The sequence below is a fragment of the Sorex araneus genome, chromosome 11, assembly GCF_027595985.1.
Source record: "Sorex araneus isolate mSorAra2 chromosome 11, mSorAra2.pri, whole genome shotgun sequence".
Taxonomy (NCBI): domain Eukaryota; kingdom Metazoa; phylum Chordata; class Mammalia; order Eulipotyphla; family Soricidae; genus Sorex; species Sorex araneus.
Genome location: NC_073312.1, coordinates 24635130 through 24649714, shown reverse-complemented (window position 1 = coordinate 24649714; position 14585 = coordinate 24635130). Strand labels below are relative to the sequence as shown.

General features: G+C 65.8%; 1 protein-coding gene across 2 annotated transcripts; it reads right to left on the bottom strand.

Annotated features, from left to right (window-relative positions):
- Nucleotides 1–24: 24 nt before the first annotated feature.
- PSD (pleckstrin and Sec7 domain containing) lies at nt 25–14409 on the bottom strand. 2 transcript variants are annotated; one of them, XM_004616319.2, is made up of 17 exons: nt 14352–14409; nt 12152–12888; nt 11825–11927; nt 10961–11330; nt 9858–10298; nt 8546–8740; nt 8318–8398; nt 8097–8209; nt 7596–7654; nt 7424–7513; nt 4196–4239; nt 2871–3061; nt 2721–2791; nt 2465–2622; nt 2142–2286; nt 1189–1332; nt 25–826 (listed from the first exon to the last, which is right to left on the bottom strand). In XM_004616319.2, exons 2-17 carry the CDS (start codon nt 12803–12805, stop codon nt 596–598), a joined length of 3090 nt encoding a protein of 1029 aa, XP_004616376.2. In that variant the 5' UTR covers nt 12806–12888; nt 14352–14409; the 3' UTR covers nt 25–595. The 2 variants fall into 2 exon arrangements, 1 of the variants encoding a protein (XP_004616376.2); XR_008627091.1 differs by lacking the exons at nt 25–826; nt 1189–1332; nt 2871–3061 and having other exon boundaries at nt 2148–2286.
- Between the last annotated feature and the right edge of the window lie 176 nt (nt 14410–14585).

Sequence of the window (14585 nt, the reverse complement as noted above, 5' to 3'; positions counted from 1 at the left end):
CTAGAGAGACGGAGGCCCAGCCGACAAGTCCAGAGCAGTTTTAATGGGGGTGGAGGCTCTATAGAGGGCAGGGCTCCCCAAAGGACGGGGAGCCAGGCCACGCCGCCCCAGCCGGGGTCTGGGGCTCGGCACGGACGCCCTTCCACCGCAGGAGGGAGAGAAGGGGAGCGCTCAGGGAGGAAGGAGAGAAACCAGCTCAGCCCCAGCTCCTGGCCTCCGTCTGACCAGGCCCCAGGATGGAGGCGATTGCTGGTGTCAGGGTGGGGTGGTCTCAGCAGAAAGCGGAAATGTCGTCAGGCCTCCCCCACGAAAAGAAAAGAGCATCAAAAGTCCTGGGGCCCTGGCCCCTCCCGCCCCAGCCCCCTGTACGAAAAAGTGCAAAACATTATCACAAAAAGGGGGTCTCGGAGGGGTCCTTGGCCTGGGCTCCCAGGGCTCACGCCCTAGCCCTGCCCTGCCCCGGACACCGCGTCCGGCGCGGTCAGGCCCTGGGCCAAGGTGTCCTCATGGGTGACCCGAGGCCGGCCCGGGCTCAGGCAGGACCACGTCATGCAGGTGCCCCGTGGGCATCACCCCCACACACTCCCACCCCGGCTCAGGGCTTCCGCCGCCCACTGCCTGCCCTGGCGCGAGCCTCAGAACCGTGGCCCTGGGCCCTGGGCTGGCTGGAGGAGGGGGGCTGGAGGGAGGGGCTGGAGTGAGCTGGGGGGTGGGCCTCCTCCGTGCTCCGGGCCTGGGCCAGCGCAGCCTCTACAGCATCCAGCTCCTCGCTGCCGGCCTTCAGCTTGACCCGAAGCAGCGCAGCGTACGTGCCGTAGCGGGATTTCTGAGGCAGAGAGGCCGGGGCTGGGAGGCCGCACGCCGCGCTCTGCTCCACCCAGCCCTGTCAGGCCCCCCCCCCACCCCCGCTGAGACGCCCAAGGTCAGGAACCCGCTGCCCCCCAGGACTGTGAGCCGCCTGACAGGCTGAGGTTCTGCGGTCTTGGGACCACTCACTGGGAGGGGAGGGTGACCCCTTCCCCCCTCCCCCAGACACGGCACCTTGGCCCTGTCCCACACTAGTGGGAACTGGGGCTCACAGGGGTGTAACTGCGCGCCACTGTTCCCAGCAGGCCCCACGGCTTGGCCCTCCTAGCCTGAGCCTGGGGGCCCCGTGGGTTCTCGGACTGCCAGGGGAGGCGGGCTCACCTCGAACTCCAGGTAGGCCTCCTTCTGCCGCTGCTCCTCAGCCTCCTTGCCCCGGGCCTTCTTGCCCAGCTGGGTGGCGCGGTGCTCCCGCAGCTCGCTTGCCATGGCCTTCAGCTTGGCCTCGTGGGTCCGCACCTGCTCCTCCTGGGGCAGGGGGGCCAAGTCAGCATCTCTCTAGCCCAGAGGTGCCCAGACTGGCCCCGCCTTTCAGGAAAGTAGCAGCAGCCCCTGGAAAACCACCTTCTAGAAGCAAACAAAGTGCCCCTTGAAGAGTGCTCGCCACTACTCCTGCCCCCTGGACTGCTCCAGTGCCGGGGGGGAGGGGGCAGTGCCGCCCCCTCCGGATAGCAGCGGGAGCACACAGAGCTTTGCGCAAGCTGGGGTGGGCTTTGGTGTGGGGGCCAAACCTGGCAGTTCTCAGGGGCCTGGGGCTTTGTGCAAGGTTTGCTTTGTGGTGCTGGCAGGCCCAAGTGCCACATCCTACAGGCACCAAGTTTTTTAAAAAGGTCCCCGAGGGGCCAGAACAGTAGTACAGTGGGTGGGGCTCTTGCCTTGCATGCAGCAGTCCCCAAGGGGACTCTGGCACCCCAAATGGCCCTTTTGAGCCCCCCTAGAAATGATCATTGAGCAAGAGTCAGGAGTAATCCCTGAGCATCACCACATGTGGCCACACCTTCCTCCTCCCAAAAAAAGTGCCTTCACCTGCCTTAGGTGTGAGAACCTAAGTGTTTCATCAGTACCACAATTTAAAAAAAAAAAAAAAAGCTTCAAAAAGTGCCCTGCCCCTTCATGTGCATGAACAAAGCTGCAGCTGGGCGAGAACGGGCTGGGAACAGGCTGCACTCTGGGGGTCGCCCATGGCCAGGGCCACCCGGTGTGGACAGCAACGGAACCACGTAGCAAGCTGGAAGGACACTGGCCTCAGACACCTCCCTCCTCACCCCCGAGGGCACCTGGGAGAGGCGGGTGGCAGCGCTGGGCAGCAGAGGGCGGCTGAACTTCTTCTGGGAGCTCACGGCAGCTGGGAAAGGGGGCGCCGAGAACATGGCGGCCACCACGTTGATGCGGGTGATCCAGGACTGCATCTGCTCCAGGCTCCTGGGGAGACACGCAGGCCCTGAGGCGTGGGCCTGGGGTGTCTGTCCAGGCCGGCTCAGGGTGGCCTGGGAAGGAAGCAAGGAAGGAGGCCATCCTGGGCAAAGGGGGGGGGGGGGACCCCTGCAAGCAAGCAGGGACGTGCAGGGGAGAGGTGTGGGTGGGCAGGGCTGGCACTCACGAGGCCTGGAAGAGGAAGACCCGCCAGTCAGCCGTGCGCAGGTAGAAGACGTGGGGCCGCTTGCTGTAGTCACTGGCGCGCGTGGCCAGCGCGTGGTGGATGCTGATGGCGTTCTTGAGCTCGGCCTCGGACAGGGCCCTCCCGGGCTGGTACTCTTCCTGCGGGGGTACCCACTTCGTCCTGCCTCAGGCCCGGCCCCCCCAGCCCGGCCCACCCGGAGCCAGCGCAGCCCCCCCAGCCCCCCTGCACCCCGCACCTTCTGCAGGTAGAGGACCATGCCCTTGAGGACACCGTGGAAGCTCTTCCAGCCCCGCTTGCCCCGAGGTGCTGGGGGAGGAAGACAGGTCAGGGGCTGGCCCACTCCCACCCCCTGCCCCCAGACCCCCCCTCCCAGACCGCCACGTACTCTTCCTGCAGTCGGGGTCTGCGTGCACCTTGCGCACCAGGGCCCCGTGCTTGTAGACGGCCGCCCCGGGCTCGGGAGTCAGGTCCAGGAACGGGCTGGAGCCGCTGCCACCGCCCCCGCTGACCCGCTTGATGACCTTGGGGTTGGGGTCGGCCAGCTCAGACAGAGAGCGTCTCAGCTCCTCCTCGTCGCTGCAGGGGCGATGCCTCAGAGGGGGCTGGCTGGGGAGCCACCCCCTCAGTCCCCGCCCCGCCCACCCGGAGTGGGAGGGGCCTGGAGCCAGGCCTCCCGGGGGGCGGCGGTCTCCAGGCAGCCGGGCGCCCGCTCAACGCGGGGGTCACTCGGTGCGCCACCCGCGTCAGCCCTGTCCTCTGCCCTCACCTGGCCCCAGCCCCGGCCTCTCCCGTTGCACGCGTCGCCCTCACATCCTTCTCCGGGCCCGATGCACATAGGATTTGGGGGTCTCGGCCCCACCCGGTGCCAAATCATCCTAGCGGGCCCCCAGGACACCCTGGTCCTGAGACGCCATCCAAAGTCCCCCACGGCTCCTGTCTCTCTTGTCCCTCTCTCCCTCCCAAGCTGCCGGTCCACTCTCCCAGCCCCGCCTCCGCCTCCGCATACTCAACTTCACTCACACATTCGCCTCCGAGGAGCCACTTCCCCTTCCTCCCCGCAGAGAAGCGTTTCCCTCCCTCAGCACTGGCCCTGGCCCTCTGAGCAGCCTTCTCTGATCTCCCCTGCACCCCAACCTCGAGTTCGGGCCCCTCTGAGGTCTTCCCTCCGGCCACCTGCGCACTCCAGGCGCAACTGAGCACTGAGGGCTCAGCGGATTCCGACACACGCCCCTCAGGCCCGGGACCCGCGGCTGAAACTGCACCCGCCTTGCCCCAACTGGGCTCTCCTGAGACTCGAGGGGTTTCCACTGGGGTCCTGGGCCGTGGGCTCTCTGCGGCACGGCACGCAGGCCTTCCTACAGGGGCACTTGTGCTCCGGCTTGGGGCCACACCCCAGAAACTTCTGCTTTCCCACTGGGGTTACCAAGGGACCTCCCCTTTGCGTTTCAGCACCCCGCCCCCCAGGTCAGATGACAGTGGCCACCCACCCCACCCCTGCTTGTCATAACAACCTAGCTAGAGACAAGACAGAACCCCAAGTCCAGGCAGGCATTTCCAAAGAAGGAAGTGGGGCAGCCTGGCCGCTGCTCCTGGCCTCGCACTCCCCGACCGACCCCGACACCACCCCCCACCCCGTGCCCGCCAGCTCTCTCTTCTCGGGCAGCCGTTCCCCCTGCTCCCCCCACGCCCCCTCTCAACCCCAGGACTCACATGGCCCACTGTAACTTTTCATTCTTGATGGAACTGTACAAGGCCTGGGAGAGAGAAACAAAGTGGGGGAGGCAGGTCAGTCCTGGGGGGTCCCTCAGTGCCAGAGTCCTCCCTCCCGGCGCAGAGGAAGAACAGCAGAGAACAGTGACCCAGAACACAGGCTCCTCGGGCCCAGCTCTGCCATCAGAGCTGCCTGATCTGGGGGAAGGTCCCTGAGGGGGGGACACACCAGCAGAGCGCTCCACTCTGGTCACTAGCAGGTGACTGGCGGGGGTCGCCGAGAGGAGCAGCAGCTCTTCTTCCCCCAACCAGAAGGTTGGCTGCTTTCCTCTTTAAATCCACATGGAGCATTTGGGGAAACTGAGGCACAAAAAAGGCGACTCCACCTGTCATGCTCCCTGCCTCACAGCAAGCAACTCTCAGGGCTCTGACCTCAGACCCAGCTGAGACCTTCCTCCAACTCACAGAGCCACCAAGCCAAAGGCCCGGGGGCCCCAGCCCCTGCCCACTGAGGCTTCAGGACACTGGGGAGTCCCCACTCCTCTGCCAACCCTGCACACCCCAAAGTCCCTGTGGCATCCAGGATCTGCCCCCGGACAGCTGGTCTGGGAGCTAGGCGGGGGCAGCGCAGGGTGCGAGGGGAGGTGGGAAGCAAGCCCGGCCTTCAGGGGCAGCTTAGAAGACCCCTGTTCTCCGGGATGGCCGAGACAGGACCCACACCAGCGCATCCCTCCTGCTGTGGGGGCGCCCGCCAGCCTGTCTGAGTGGGTGTGTCCCGGCATGTGTGTGTTGTGCTGAGCGTGTGGCGTGTGATGCTGTTTGCGTGTGAGCCGGGTGCAGTGGTGACGTCGGCGCCTTCCCTGTGATGGGACACGCACCCCACAGTCTCTCGCTGCCACAAGCTGGCCGAGCATCCCACACGTGCGCCTGCCCGGGGTGGCTGCTGCTGCCCCCCAGCCTCAGGGGCACGGCCCCCTCCCACCTGGCCGGGACCCAACCCTCACTCTCACTCCCCAACTCCGACTGGGAGGCTGAAGTGGCCACTGACATCCAACCTGCCGTCCTTGTTCCCTAATCTCCCAGACCTCCCCAGCCCGCGCTGGACGCCTCTGGACCCAAACGCACAGTTTCCCTGGAAACTCTGCGCCCCATGGCAGAGCCCCAGGCCAGGCTTCCCTGTAGACGCCTCGGAGCCCCTTGGGTCTGAAACGACCACCCGATCGGGCGGCCGGGGCCCTGCCTTCCCCAGCTGGGCCGTCCCGACGGGGCGCCCCGCTCGGCCGCACCCGCGGCTGCCCCCTTCGCCGCCTCCCGCGAGCCGCCCCCTGCAGCCGCGCCGCCCGCGGCCGCCCCCTCGGCCGCCCCCACCCCCCGGGCCGGCCCGGGCCGCCGCCCGCCCGCCCTCACCGCCTTCTTCTTCTTGCGGCTCTGCAGGCGGCTGACCACCAGGTCGGTGTAGAGCACCGGCTTGAGGCTGCGCGAGCGCTGCGGCCAGCCGTAGCACAGGGTCTCGGCGCCGCGGTGGGTGCGCCCGTAGCGCACGGAGCACAGCGAGCGCGAGCGCAGCCGCCCGGCGCTGCTGTGGATGCTGTTGACGCCGATCATGCTGGCCCGGCCATGCCCCCGCCCGCCCTCGGCCCCGGCCGGCCCGGCGGCCCGCGGACGGCGGCCCCGACAGCCGGCGCGAGCGGCGCGGCCCGAGCGCGGCCCGGCTCCCACCGACGCACGGAGCGCGCGGCGGCGGCGGCGCTGGCGGCTCTGCGGCTCCGGGAGCCGGAGGGGGGCGCCGACGGGAAGGGGAGGGCGAGGGCTGGGGGCGGGGACGGCGCAAAATGGAGGAGTCCGACCGCGAGGGGGGCCCCCCGGCGCGCCGCCGCCGGGAGGGGCTGGGGAGGCGGGAGGGGGAGTGGCTCTGGGGGCGTTGCGAGGGGGCCGCTGGAGCCCCGAGGCTTGGGGTGCTAAAGGCGGAGCGACCCCGGAGGTCTGGGGCGCCCCTCTGGCTCTAGGGGCTCGCCGCCCGGCCGCCCCTTTTCCCGGGGACAGCAGGGGCCGCGGGTCGCGGGAAGGCGGTGCGGGACCGAGGCGGCGGCGGACCTCGCTGGCCTAGTCCAGCCGCCCACCCGCGGGGCTGACGCCTGCCCCGCTGTTCCCGTCCGCACGCCCCCGTGCTCAGACACACCCCAGCTAACCAGATGCATTCGCCCCAATTCACTGGCACTACAAGCGCAAACGCACACCTCAAAATGTACAATCTTCAACTCACAAACATACACCCTCTACTCACCGACACGTCACGGATCAGCCAGCCAATTCGTAGGTGCACACCCCCTACACGCATCACCACCCAACCTACACCCCAACACCGCGCTGCAATCATGAGCCCTGAGCCCCGAGCTCGCATCCAAACACAGAGGAGGAAGAGCACGGGATTCGCCAGCACCCTGAAAAGCACACATCTCCCACCCCCTCTCCCCGTCCCCTCCGCGACTCATAAGGGGCCCTCCCGCTCAGCTCTAACCCCCCGCCCCCCCCCCCCCGCATACAGACACCCGGCGCCACCCCACACACACAAGCTCCCCCGGGCACGCCCAAGGGCACTCTGCAGCCTGGGGGTCAGCGAGTCCAGGGGTCCTGGTGAAACAGGAGATCCCGGAGACCGGGCCCCCTCCTCCCCCGCCGCGCCTGCCCTGCCGAGGGCGCCCCCTCGCGCGCTGGGGCACGGGTTCGTGTCTGTTCCAGCAAGGTGCTGGCTGGCCGCCAGTGTGGCGGGGAAGGGGCTTTGTCCCCTTCGGGCCCCTCAACCTCGGGGTCCCTCCAGCGCGGTGGTGCTGGGGAGGGGCGGCAGTGTGCCACCGTGCCTGCGTGCCCGCTCCCCCCTCCCCGCCGCCCCAGGCCGGGACCCCCTCCCACTCTGCGCCCACTGGCTGCGCCGCAGGCGGAGGCCGGGGCCAGAGCCGCCGAATCACGGGGTTTCGGGAGTCGTCTCCCCTCCCCCGCTGCGCGCGCGGCCGCGACGACGGCGCGCGAGTGCGCATGTTCCGGCGGCGCCAGCAAGTGGGGGCTGGGGGAGGGGGGGCGGTCCCCCCGGCTGAGTCACGGGCGCCCCGGCTCTCCAGCAGGCGCTCAGGGCCAGCAGGCCCCTTACCTCACACCTCCAGCACCGCTGCGTCCCCAGTTCCAGGGTCCCCAGCCCGCCCCCTCCCCCCGCCTCCCGGCCCCGCCCCCCACCTTGAGCAGCTCCCGGGGGAAGTCGCCGCCTTCGTTGAGACCCTCCAGGTTCCCGATGAAGTCGCCACAGGTCATGCGCTTCCCGATGTTCTAAGGGAGAGAGCAGGGGAGCCTTCAGGTCTTGCACCCGCTCTCCTCTTGGGGGGGACCCTCCCTCCTGACCCTCACTCACGTGGCCGTGCAGGTCGGTGTTGAGGAGCATGAGGGCGCAGGTCAGCGTGTGCGCGCCGTCTAGGGGAGAGCTGCCCTTCAGCCCGGACCACCTCCAGGGACTCTGCGGGCTGCCGCCACCCTGCCACCCTTTCAGGCTCCTCCTCCCGCCACCCCACTCCTTTCCTAAGTCCTGAACCGCATTTGCAGATCCCCCCAAGCAAAGCTCCAACAATTGGTCCGTTAGCAGAAATTCCTTCCTTTCCTCAGGTCACTCCCTCCGCAAGCCTCTGGGTCCCTAGCGGCAACCCTAGCAAGCACCCCCCTTGCAGAGGGAGAAGTGAGTGGGGCTGGGGAGCCCTGACCTGCACCCGTGTGACAGGGGCAGGCAGACATGCCTGACACCTACTTCACACGCATGGGCCCCAAGCAACACGCCAGCCCGCCCATGGCTCCAGTCCCTGGCCAGGACCTGTGTTCACTCCTGCAGGACAGCACCCCCCCCTCAGCCCAGCCTCCTCACCCTCTGAAGACAGGGCGCCCGGGTTGCACTGGAAGTATCTCTGGGAGAAGTGGGCCAGCACGCGCTCCCGCTCCTGGGTCTCTCCCATGAGGGCCAGCTCCTTCAGAAACACCCTGGTGGGGAGTGGGGAGCAGGTCACCCCCCGCCCGGTCAGCTCGGGTAAGGGAGCACCAAGTCTGAAGGGAAGGGAGAAGGAGCACCCTCAGGGGCTTCGAACCCACCTGAGAGCTTGGTCCAGAGTCATGCCAGTGAAGACAAAGAACTTGAGATACTCGCCAGCCACAAGTCTGCTGAAGTCATTGCTGCGGGCAGGGCAGAGAGAGGGGTAGAGTGTCAGGGCGCTCCGCGGGGAAGTACTGAGAGACCCGGAGGCCTTGGGCAGAGGAGGGGTAGGTGCTGCCTCAAAATGCGCCCCCCTCCCCATTCCCCACCCAGCCCAGGGGCTTTACTTCTTGCCCAGGTGGCGGGCCACGTCTGCCTTCCGGAAGCCGTCCAGCCGGTACAGCCTCTTGGCCAGGCGCTGCGCGGCCTCCAGGTCTGCCTTCTGCCCGTTGGACAGCGTGTCTGTGCTTCCCAGGGCCAGCCGCTCCGTGCTGTCCAGCTCAGAGTCTGAGTCCGACACCAGCTGGCTCAGCGGGGGTTCACTGCCAGAGCAGAGCACGGGCTCAGGGGGCTGGGGGTGGGGGCTCTTGGGGAGCGCGCAGAGCCCCTCCTCTGCCTACAGACCCGGAAGACAGCAGGAGGAGCAGGAAACAAGAGCAGGCATTTTTCTTTTCTCCAGAAAACAGCATTGTGCAGGTTGTGTCCACGAGCCTAGCCAGTCCTGCTGCAAATCTAACCCTCATCCCTCTTGCTACTATGGAAGTTCCAGCTACTTCCCCTGAAGCTCCCCCGCCCCGCCCCCCCAACCTCATGGCCATCCTCATGGCAATGTTGACTTTTGTCTCTGAGACCTGGGCAGAGGTGGGGTGGAGGCAGTCAGGTCAGAACAGAGCAGTGGCGGGGGAGGGGGGTCAGCAGAGATTTGACACCATAGGGACAGCTTCCTGCACGCACACACACACCCTGAGCGGGAGAAGGTGCCTTCTGGGTCCTTCACCATGCACAAAGAAGCAGGCTCTGGGGTGGAGGGGGCTGGGGGGTCAGAGTGTACCCCCTTATCCCCTGTCTTTTCCTCCCCTTCCCTTCCCACCCCAGCTGCTCTACTCGCAAAGCCACCTGTCACCCCAGAGACAGAGGCCGGAAACTCCTGGTTGCTAGGCAACCTCCTCTCCCTGGCCACCCCCTCCTGTTGCCATGGCTTCCACACTGAGAGGGTAGCTGGCAGGGGGGAGAGCAGAAAGGTTAGACTGGTGAAAGGACTTCCTGGAGCTGGGGAAGATGCTTGATTGGAGGGAAAGTTGGAGAGGGAGGGAGGCGATAGGAGAGGCTGGCGGAGGAGGCTGGTTCTTTGGGAGAAGCTTCCAGGCTGGGTGGGAGACAGGATAGTCTCTGAGGAGGGAATTGTCATGGGGGAGAAGGGCGGTGTTCTCTAGAGACCCTTCACACCTGAGTCATGGTTTCTCACGCCACTGGAACTGAGGCCAAGGGGGAGGGCAGGAGGGGCTCCCCTCACAGACCCAGGAAGGAGTCTTCCCCACAAGGGAAAAAGAGAAAAAGCCCCCTCCTCTGTGGGATGTGCACTCGGGCTCTGCTCTCAGCCCTACCCCTGGGAGAGGTTTCCTCGGGCCCTGGGCCCTGACAGGACACAGCACTGCTCACCTGCCCAGGGGGGCTGCTCCTAGCCCAAAGCTGTCCTCTGAGCGGCAGGGGCTAGCGGGCGCCCCGCCAGGGGCCTGCTTAGCTCCAGCCTCGGCCTCCTCTTCAAGCCCTCTCTGGACCCAGGGCCCGTCGGCAGCCGAGCTGGTCCCAGAATCTGGTTCCAGGGGAGCAAGGGGGGCAGGAGCAGGTGGGTCGGGCCAGGGGGCTGGGGGCTGGGGAGGCAGCTCAAAGGTGAAGAAGGGGCTCTGGGTTGGGCCAGGTGAGGCCAGGGCCTCCAGGGAGGTGAGGCTGGTGTACGAGGTGCCCTTAGCCCGGTGTGACTCCAAGATGGCTTCAAACAGACAGCTGAAAGAGTCAGGCCCATCCGCAGAGGGGCTGGTCCCGGGAAGAAAGGGGACAGGCGACTTGAGAGGCCCAGAGGGAGGTATTCGGCTGCCGGGCCTGCAGGGGCAGGAGAGTCTGCTCAGCCCACAGAGGACAGAGCCCGGGGAGTCCGTCATGAAGCTTTCCTACCCCCTGGAAATCCTATTGTCATCCCCTTTTCCCTAGCCCCCCCACACCCCAGAGGCACCACCTGAGTGGTGTGGGGGGTCCTGCACAACAGGTGTGCCAAAGTATTTGGTGCCCCTGGGGTGGCTGGCCTACCCGTTCCCAGCACCCAATCCCCTTCTTCTCTCCCTCCCCTCTAATCTCCCTCTCTCCTCCTTCTCTCTGATCCTCTCCCCTCCTGCCATCCCATTTCTATTTCTGGAAACATCTTAGGAGAAGATGAGGCTCCAAGCTGCAATGGGGTGTGAGACAGAGAGGAGACGCCCCGCGCTCCCCCCTCCCTCCAGGATGCAGATGGATGCTCCCACACCCCCAGACTCTGGCCTCGCGCTTTGCCCCTTGTTCTTCGCTAGGACCCCTTTCTGTCCTGTCTCCTTGGTTCTTGCTGATGCCACCAGCGCCCCCCCCCAACCCCAGGACTCTTCCAGACCTCATGATTCTGTCTAGGACTGCCCTGTCAGCCCCACCAGCCCTACCCCATCTCTTCCAGCCCCTCTGAGACCACTCCTGTCTCTAGACCAGCAGGAAGAAGCCAGCCCTGCTCCCCAACTCACCGGGCCCCTTCTGAGGCCTCAAACACCTCGTCGTCCACATCCTCTTCCCCACCCGCCTCAGCCTCCTCCTCCTCTTCGCTGCCACTGCTCAGACTCCGACGACAAGGGCCACGACGGGGGCTGGGCCGTACTGCGGCGGCACGGACGGTACCAGGCGGGCCCTCAGAGCTGGGCTGGCTCTCGATGGCCGAGTCAGCCTCCTCCCGCTCGGCCAGCACCTCGTCAATGTTGGTTTCGCGGTAGCACCGCAGGGGCACCATGTCCAGGTCCGTCTCGGAGTACTTGGCTGCTCGCCCCACAGCCACCCCAGAGCCCTGCCCTGCTCCCACCCCAGTCAGAGATGGGGGGCACTGCTCTGGGGGCTTAGCACCTGCAGTATGTATAGGCATCGCTGTTAGGAGGCTTTGGGCTCCTGCCCTGCCCTATTCTCTCTTCTGAGGGGCTCCCCCCATTGCCATGAGCTGCAGCCAGCTCTCTCCTCTGGGGGGCTCCCCCCATTGCCATGGGCTTCAGGCAGCTCTCTCCTCTGGGGGGCTCCCCCCATTGCCTCGGGCTGCAGCCAGCTCTCTCCCTGACTCGCTGCCACTCCTCCTGCCACACACCCGCTTGTTCCTGGTGCCCATGGAGCTCATTTCAAATCAAGTCCTTGTCAAATAGCTTTGAGGGGCTATTTCAAGGAGAGATCCTGCCCCTCCAGCCCCCACTACCCCCAGCTTCCTCCGGGTCCCCCACAGCCACCATCTCCCCCAGGGAGAACAACAGTCCTGGGGAGCAGTAGCTGCCTCGGGAGTCTAAGAAAGACTCTCCCAGGCTCGCACTGTGGGAAGGCCCTGCCTGCTCCCCTGCACTCGGGCCAGGCCTTACCTGAGCTGGGGGGGTCCAAGGAGCCATAGAAGAATTCCCACTTGGCTCGAGCGATTCTCTGGGCATGAGAGGAGACTTCCCGGGGGGAGGACCAGGTGTCCCCCTAGCCAGGCAGGGAGGGCCCCAGCGATAATGGCAGTCAGGTGGGACACAGCACATGGGACAGGGCACAGCAGGCAAACACACAGGACAGACAGAGACACACACAGAGGGGAAGAAACAGGCAGATTTAGGGTCATTGGAAGGATTCTGAATCCCAACAGGCCCAGGGTCATCAAAGCCTGGACGGGCTCTGGGCTGCCAGAAAGGCCGAGGAAGATCGTGTACCTGGTTCAGGAGGCCAGGGTCAGCAGGTCCTCGGAATAGTGTGGCCAGGTGTTCAGAGGGTCCCCCCAGCCCGTTGGGGAGAGAGGAGTAAAGGCCCTCGGCCCCAACTTGAGGTTGGGCTGGTGGCCCATGAGAAAGGCCCTGGGCTCCAGGCAGCGTGGCACCAGCCCCAGCTGGCAGTGGGTCTGAAGTGGATGCTTCCAGGCGCAGCTTCCGGCCGGAGCCAGGCCCAAGGGCTGGGGTGGGCCTGGGAGGAGAGACCCCACCCAGATCCCAGCTCCGACTCAAGCCCCCAGGGGCAGGCAGCCCATTCAGTGGCTTCACGCTGGCCTTCTCCACAAATCGGAATATGACCACAGAGCTCCGGGCCCCCGGCGGGGGCTGCCCAGTGGGTGAAGAGGGGGACCAGGGGGAGGGAGCCACACGCGGTGAGGGGGGGCCACGCAGGGGTGTACAGGGTGCTGTCACTCGTCCTAATTCCCGGCCTCGGGGACCAGGACCTGCCACCCGCCGTAGCAGGGAGCCTGTGCTGCCATACATGCTGGCCGGGGGGCTCTGGGGCACGGGGCCTTCGGGGAGCCAGCGGCGCGGGCATCTTGGGGGGGATATGGCACAGTCGCCTTCCGAGCAGAAGCGCATGGCACCCTGGGCCATGCTGGTGCCGGGGGTCAGGCTGGGGGGGCGGGGATGGCGAGGCCAGGCGGGGAGTGAGGAGGCAGCATGCTCTTCAGACAGGCCTGCAAGAGAGGAAGGGGAGCAGGGGTCAACTGCTGAGGAGCTGGAGAGGTACGAGAGCAGGGACAGGGGCCCGAGCAGTAGGACAGCGGGGGGGGGGGGCATTTGCCTTGCATACAGACAACCTGGGTTCGATCCCCGGCATCTCATATGGTCCTCCGAGCACTGCTAGGAGTGATTCCTGAGTGCAGAGCCAGGAGTAACCCCTGAGCATTGCTGGATGTGACTCTTTCCCCCAAAATATTAAGAGCAGGAACAGAGAGGAAGCTGGCTGGGGTGGCGGAGCCCCGGTGCAGAACCCATAGAGGAATGCAGGGGCATTGATCCCACCCCTGGGGGTGATCTGGTTTCCTGCTGGGGCTGCTTCCATGGAGGCCTAAAGTGGCCCCTGGCCCTTGTTCTTCTGCCTGGGGGCACTCAGCCTAAGAGGAAAGGGGCAGATGCTTTGGAAGTTGAGAGAGCCCTGAGTCCCTGTGGCATTTTGGAGCCACTTCTGGGAGGGGCTCCTTCTGGACCAGGGTCTCAGCCAGCCTTCGCCATCATAAAGCCATGGATCCTTCTGGGTCCCTCTGAGGAGACCCCTCTCCTCAGGAGGGGAGAAGCCAGGGCTCTTGGAAGGAGAGGGAGAGGGAAAGCAGGGGGTGGGTGGGGCGAGGCTTCATACAGGAACCATGAGGGGCCGGAGGTACAGGGGGAAGGGGAGCCAACTGGCCTGACGGAGGTCCTACCCCAACATGTACACGCTTAACTGTAAGGGAAAAGAACATTCTTCTTCTTCATGCAGGTGGACATACACGCGCGCGCACACACGCACACACACACACACACACACGGACAAATATGTCAGCACACAGTTAAACGCCTTCACAGGCAACACCCTCCAGCACACAGACACAGGCACAACACACACATTGCTCAGAGACACACCCTCAGCCGCACTCTCATAGCCACAACAAATATGCGTGTCATGGAAAGGCACATGCTGGCTTTACACACATGCTGTCATCAAACGTGAACACACAAAGGGCCACCCTGACACAGACATAGCTCCTCGTTCCCCAGTGTGGACAGACGCAGACTCTCACACCCAGAGACCACTCGCCACACACAAACAGGCATGCACACGCCAGCGTGCACTCACTCACACACACACACACACACACACACATATACACACAGAGGCTTAAACAGGGACACACACCCTCTCCCCCACCCTCCCCAGTCACCAGTCTCTGGGGAGGGCAGCCTAGAGCTTTCTCCCTCCAGCCCTCCACCCTCCCCCAGGGTATTATGATGGATCCTGTGGAGCCAGGAGAGACCCATCAGAGGCAATGGGGCCTCTGGTGAGAAAGTAGGGTAGGGGCAGAGGTCAGGAGCAGCAACCCTGCGGGGCAAATTGCGAGCATCTCAATGCAGCCCACCCCACCGACAGTGCATGGCCGACTCTCGCCGCCTGGGTACTCACCACGGCTCGCCGGGAGCTGGGACCGAGGAGAGGAAGGGAGAGGCTGGGCCCAGCTCAGCTGTGAAGGCAGGCGGCTCCCGCTTGCTCCCGCTTGCTCCAGGCCCGCCCGCCCGCTTCTCAGTCCCTCCTCCTCCCCCTACGCGCCGCTCAGGCAGAGCTAATCCCCCCACCCACCCCACCCCACCCCGCGGCTCTCCGGGCCCCGGGCCCCAGAGGCTCTCCCCCACCCCTCTA

What these genes read in the sequence shown, in the direction of transcription:
- PSD (XM_004616319.2), bottom strand. Translation starts at nt 12,805, where the DNA reads ATGGCCCAGGGTGCCATGCGCTTCTGCTCGGAAGGCGACTGTGCCATA. An exon ending in TCCCCCGGGAGCTGCTCAAG is followed by an intron (nt 4,240 to 7,423) that starts GTGGGGGGCGGG and finishes TCTCTCTCCCAG; the next exon opens with GCCTTGTACAGTTCCATCAA. An exon ending in GAAAAGTTACAGTGGGCCAT is followed by an intron (nt 3,062 to 4,195) that starts GTGAGTCCTGGG and finishes TCGCCCCTGCAG; the next exon opens with CGACGAGGAGGAGCTGAGAC.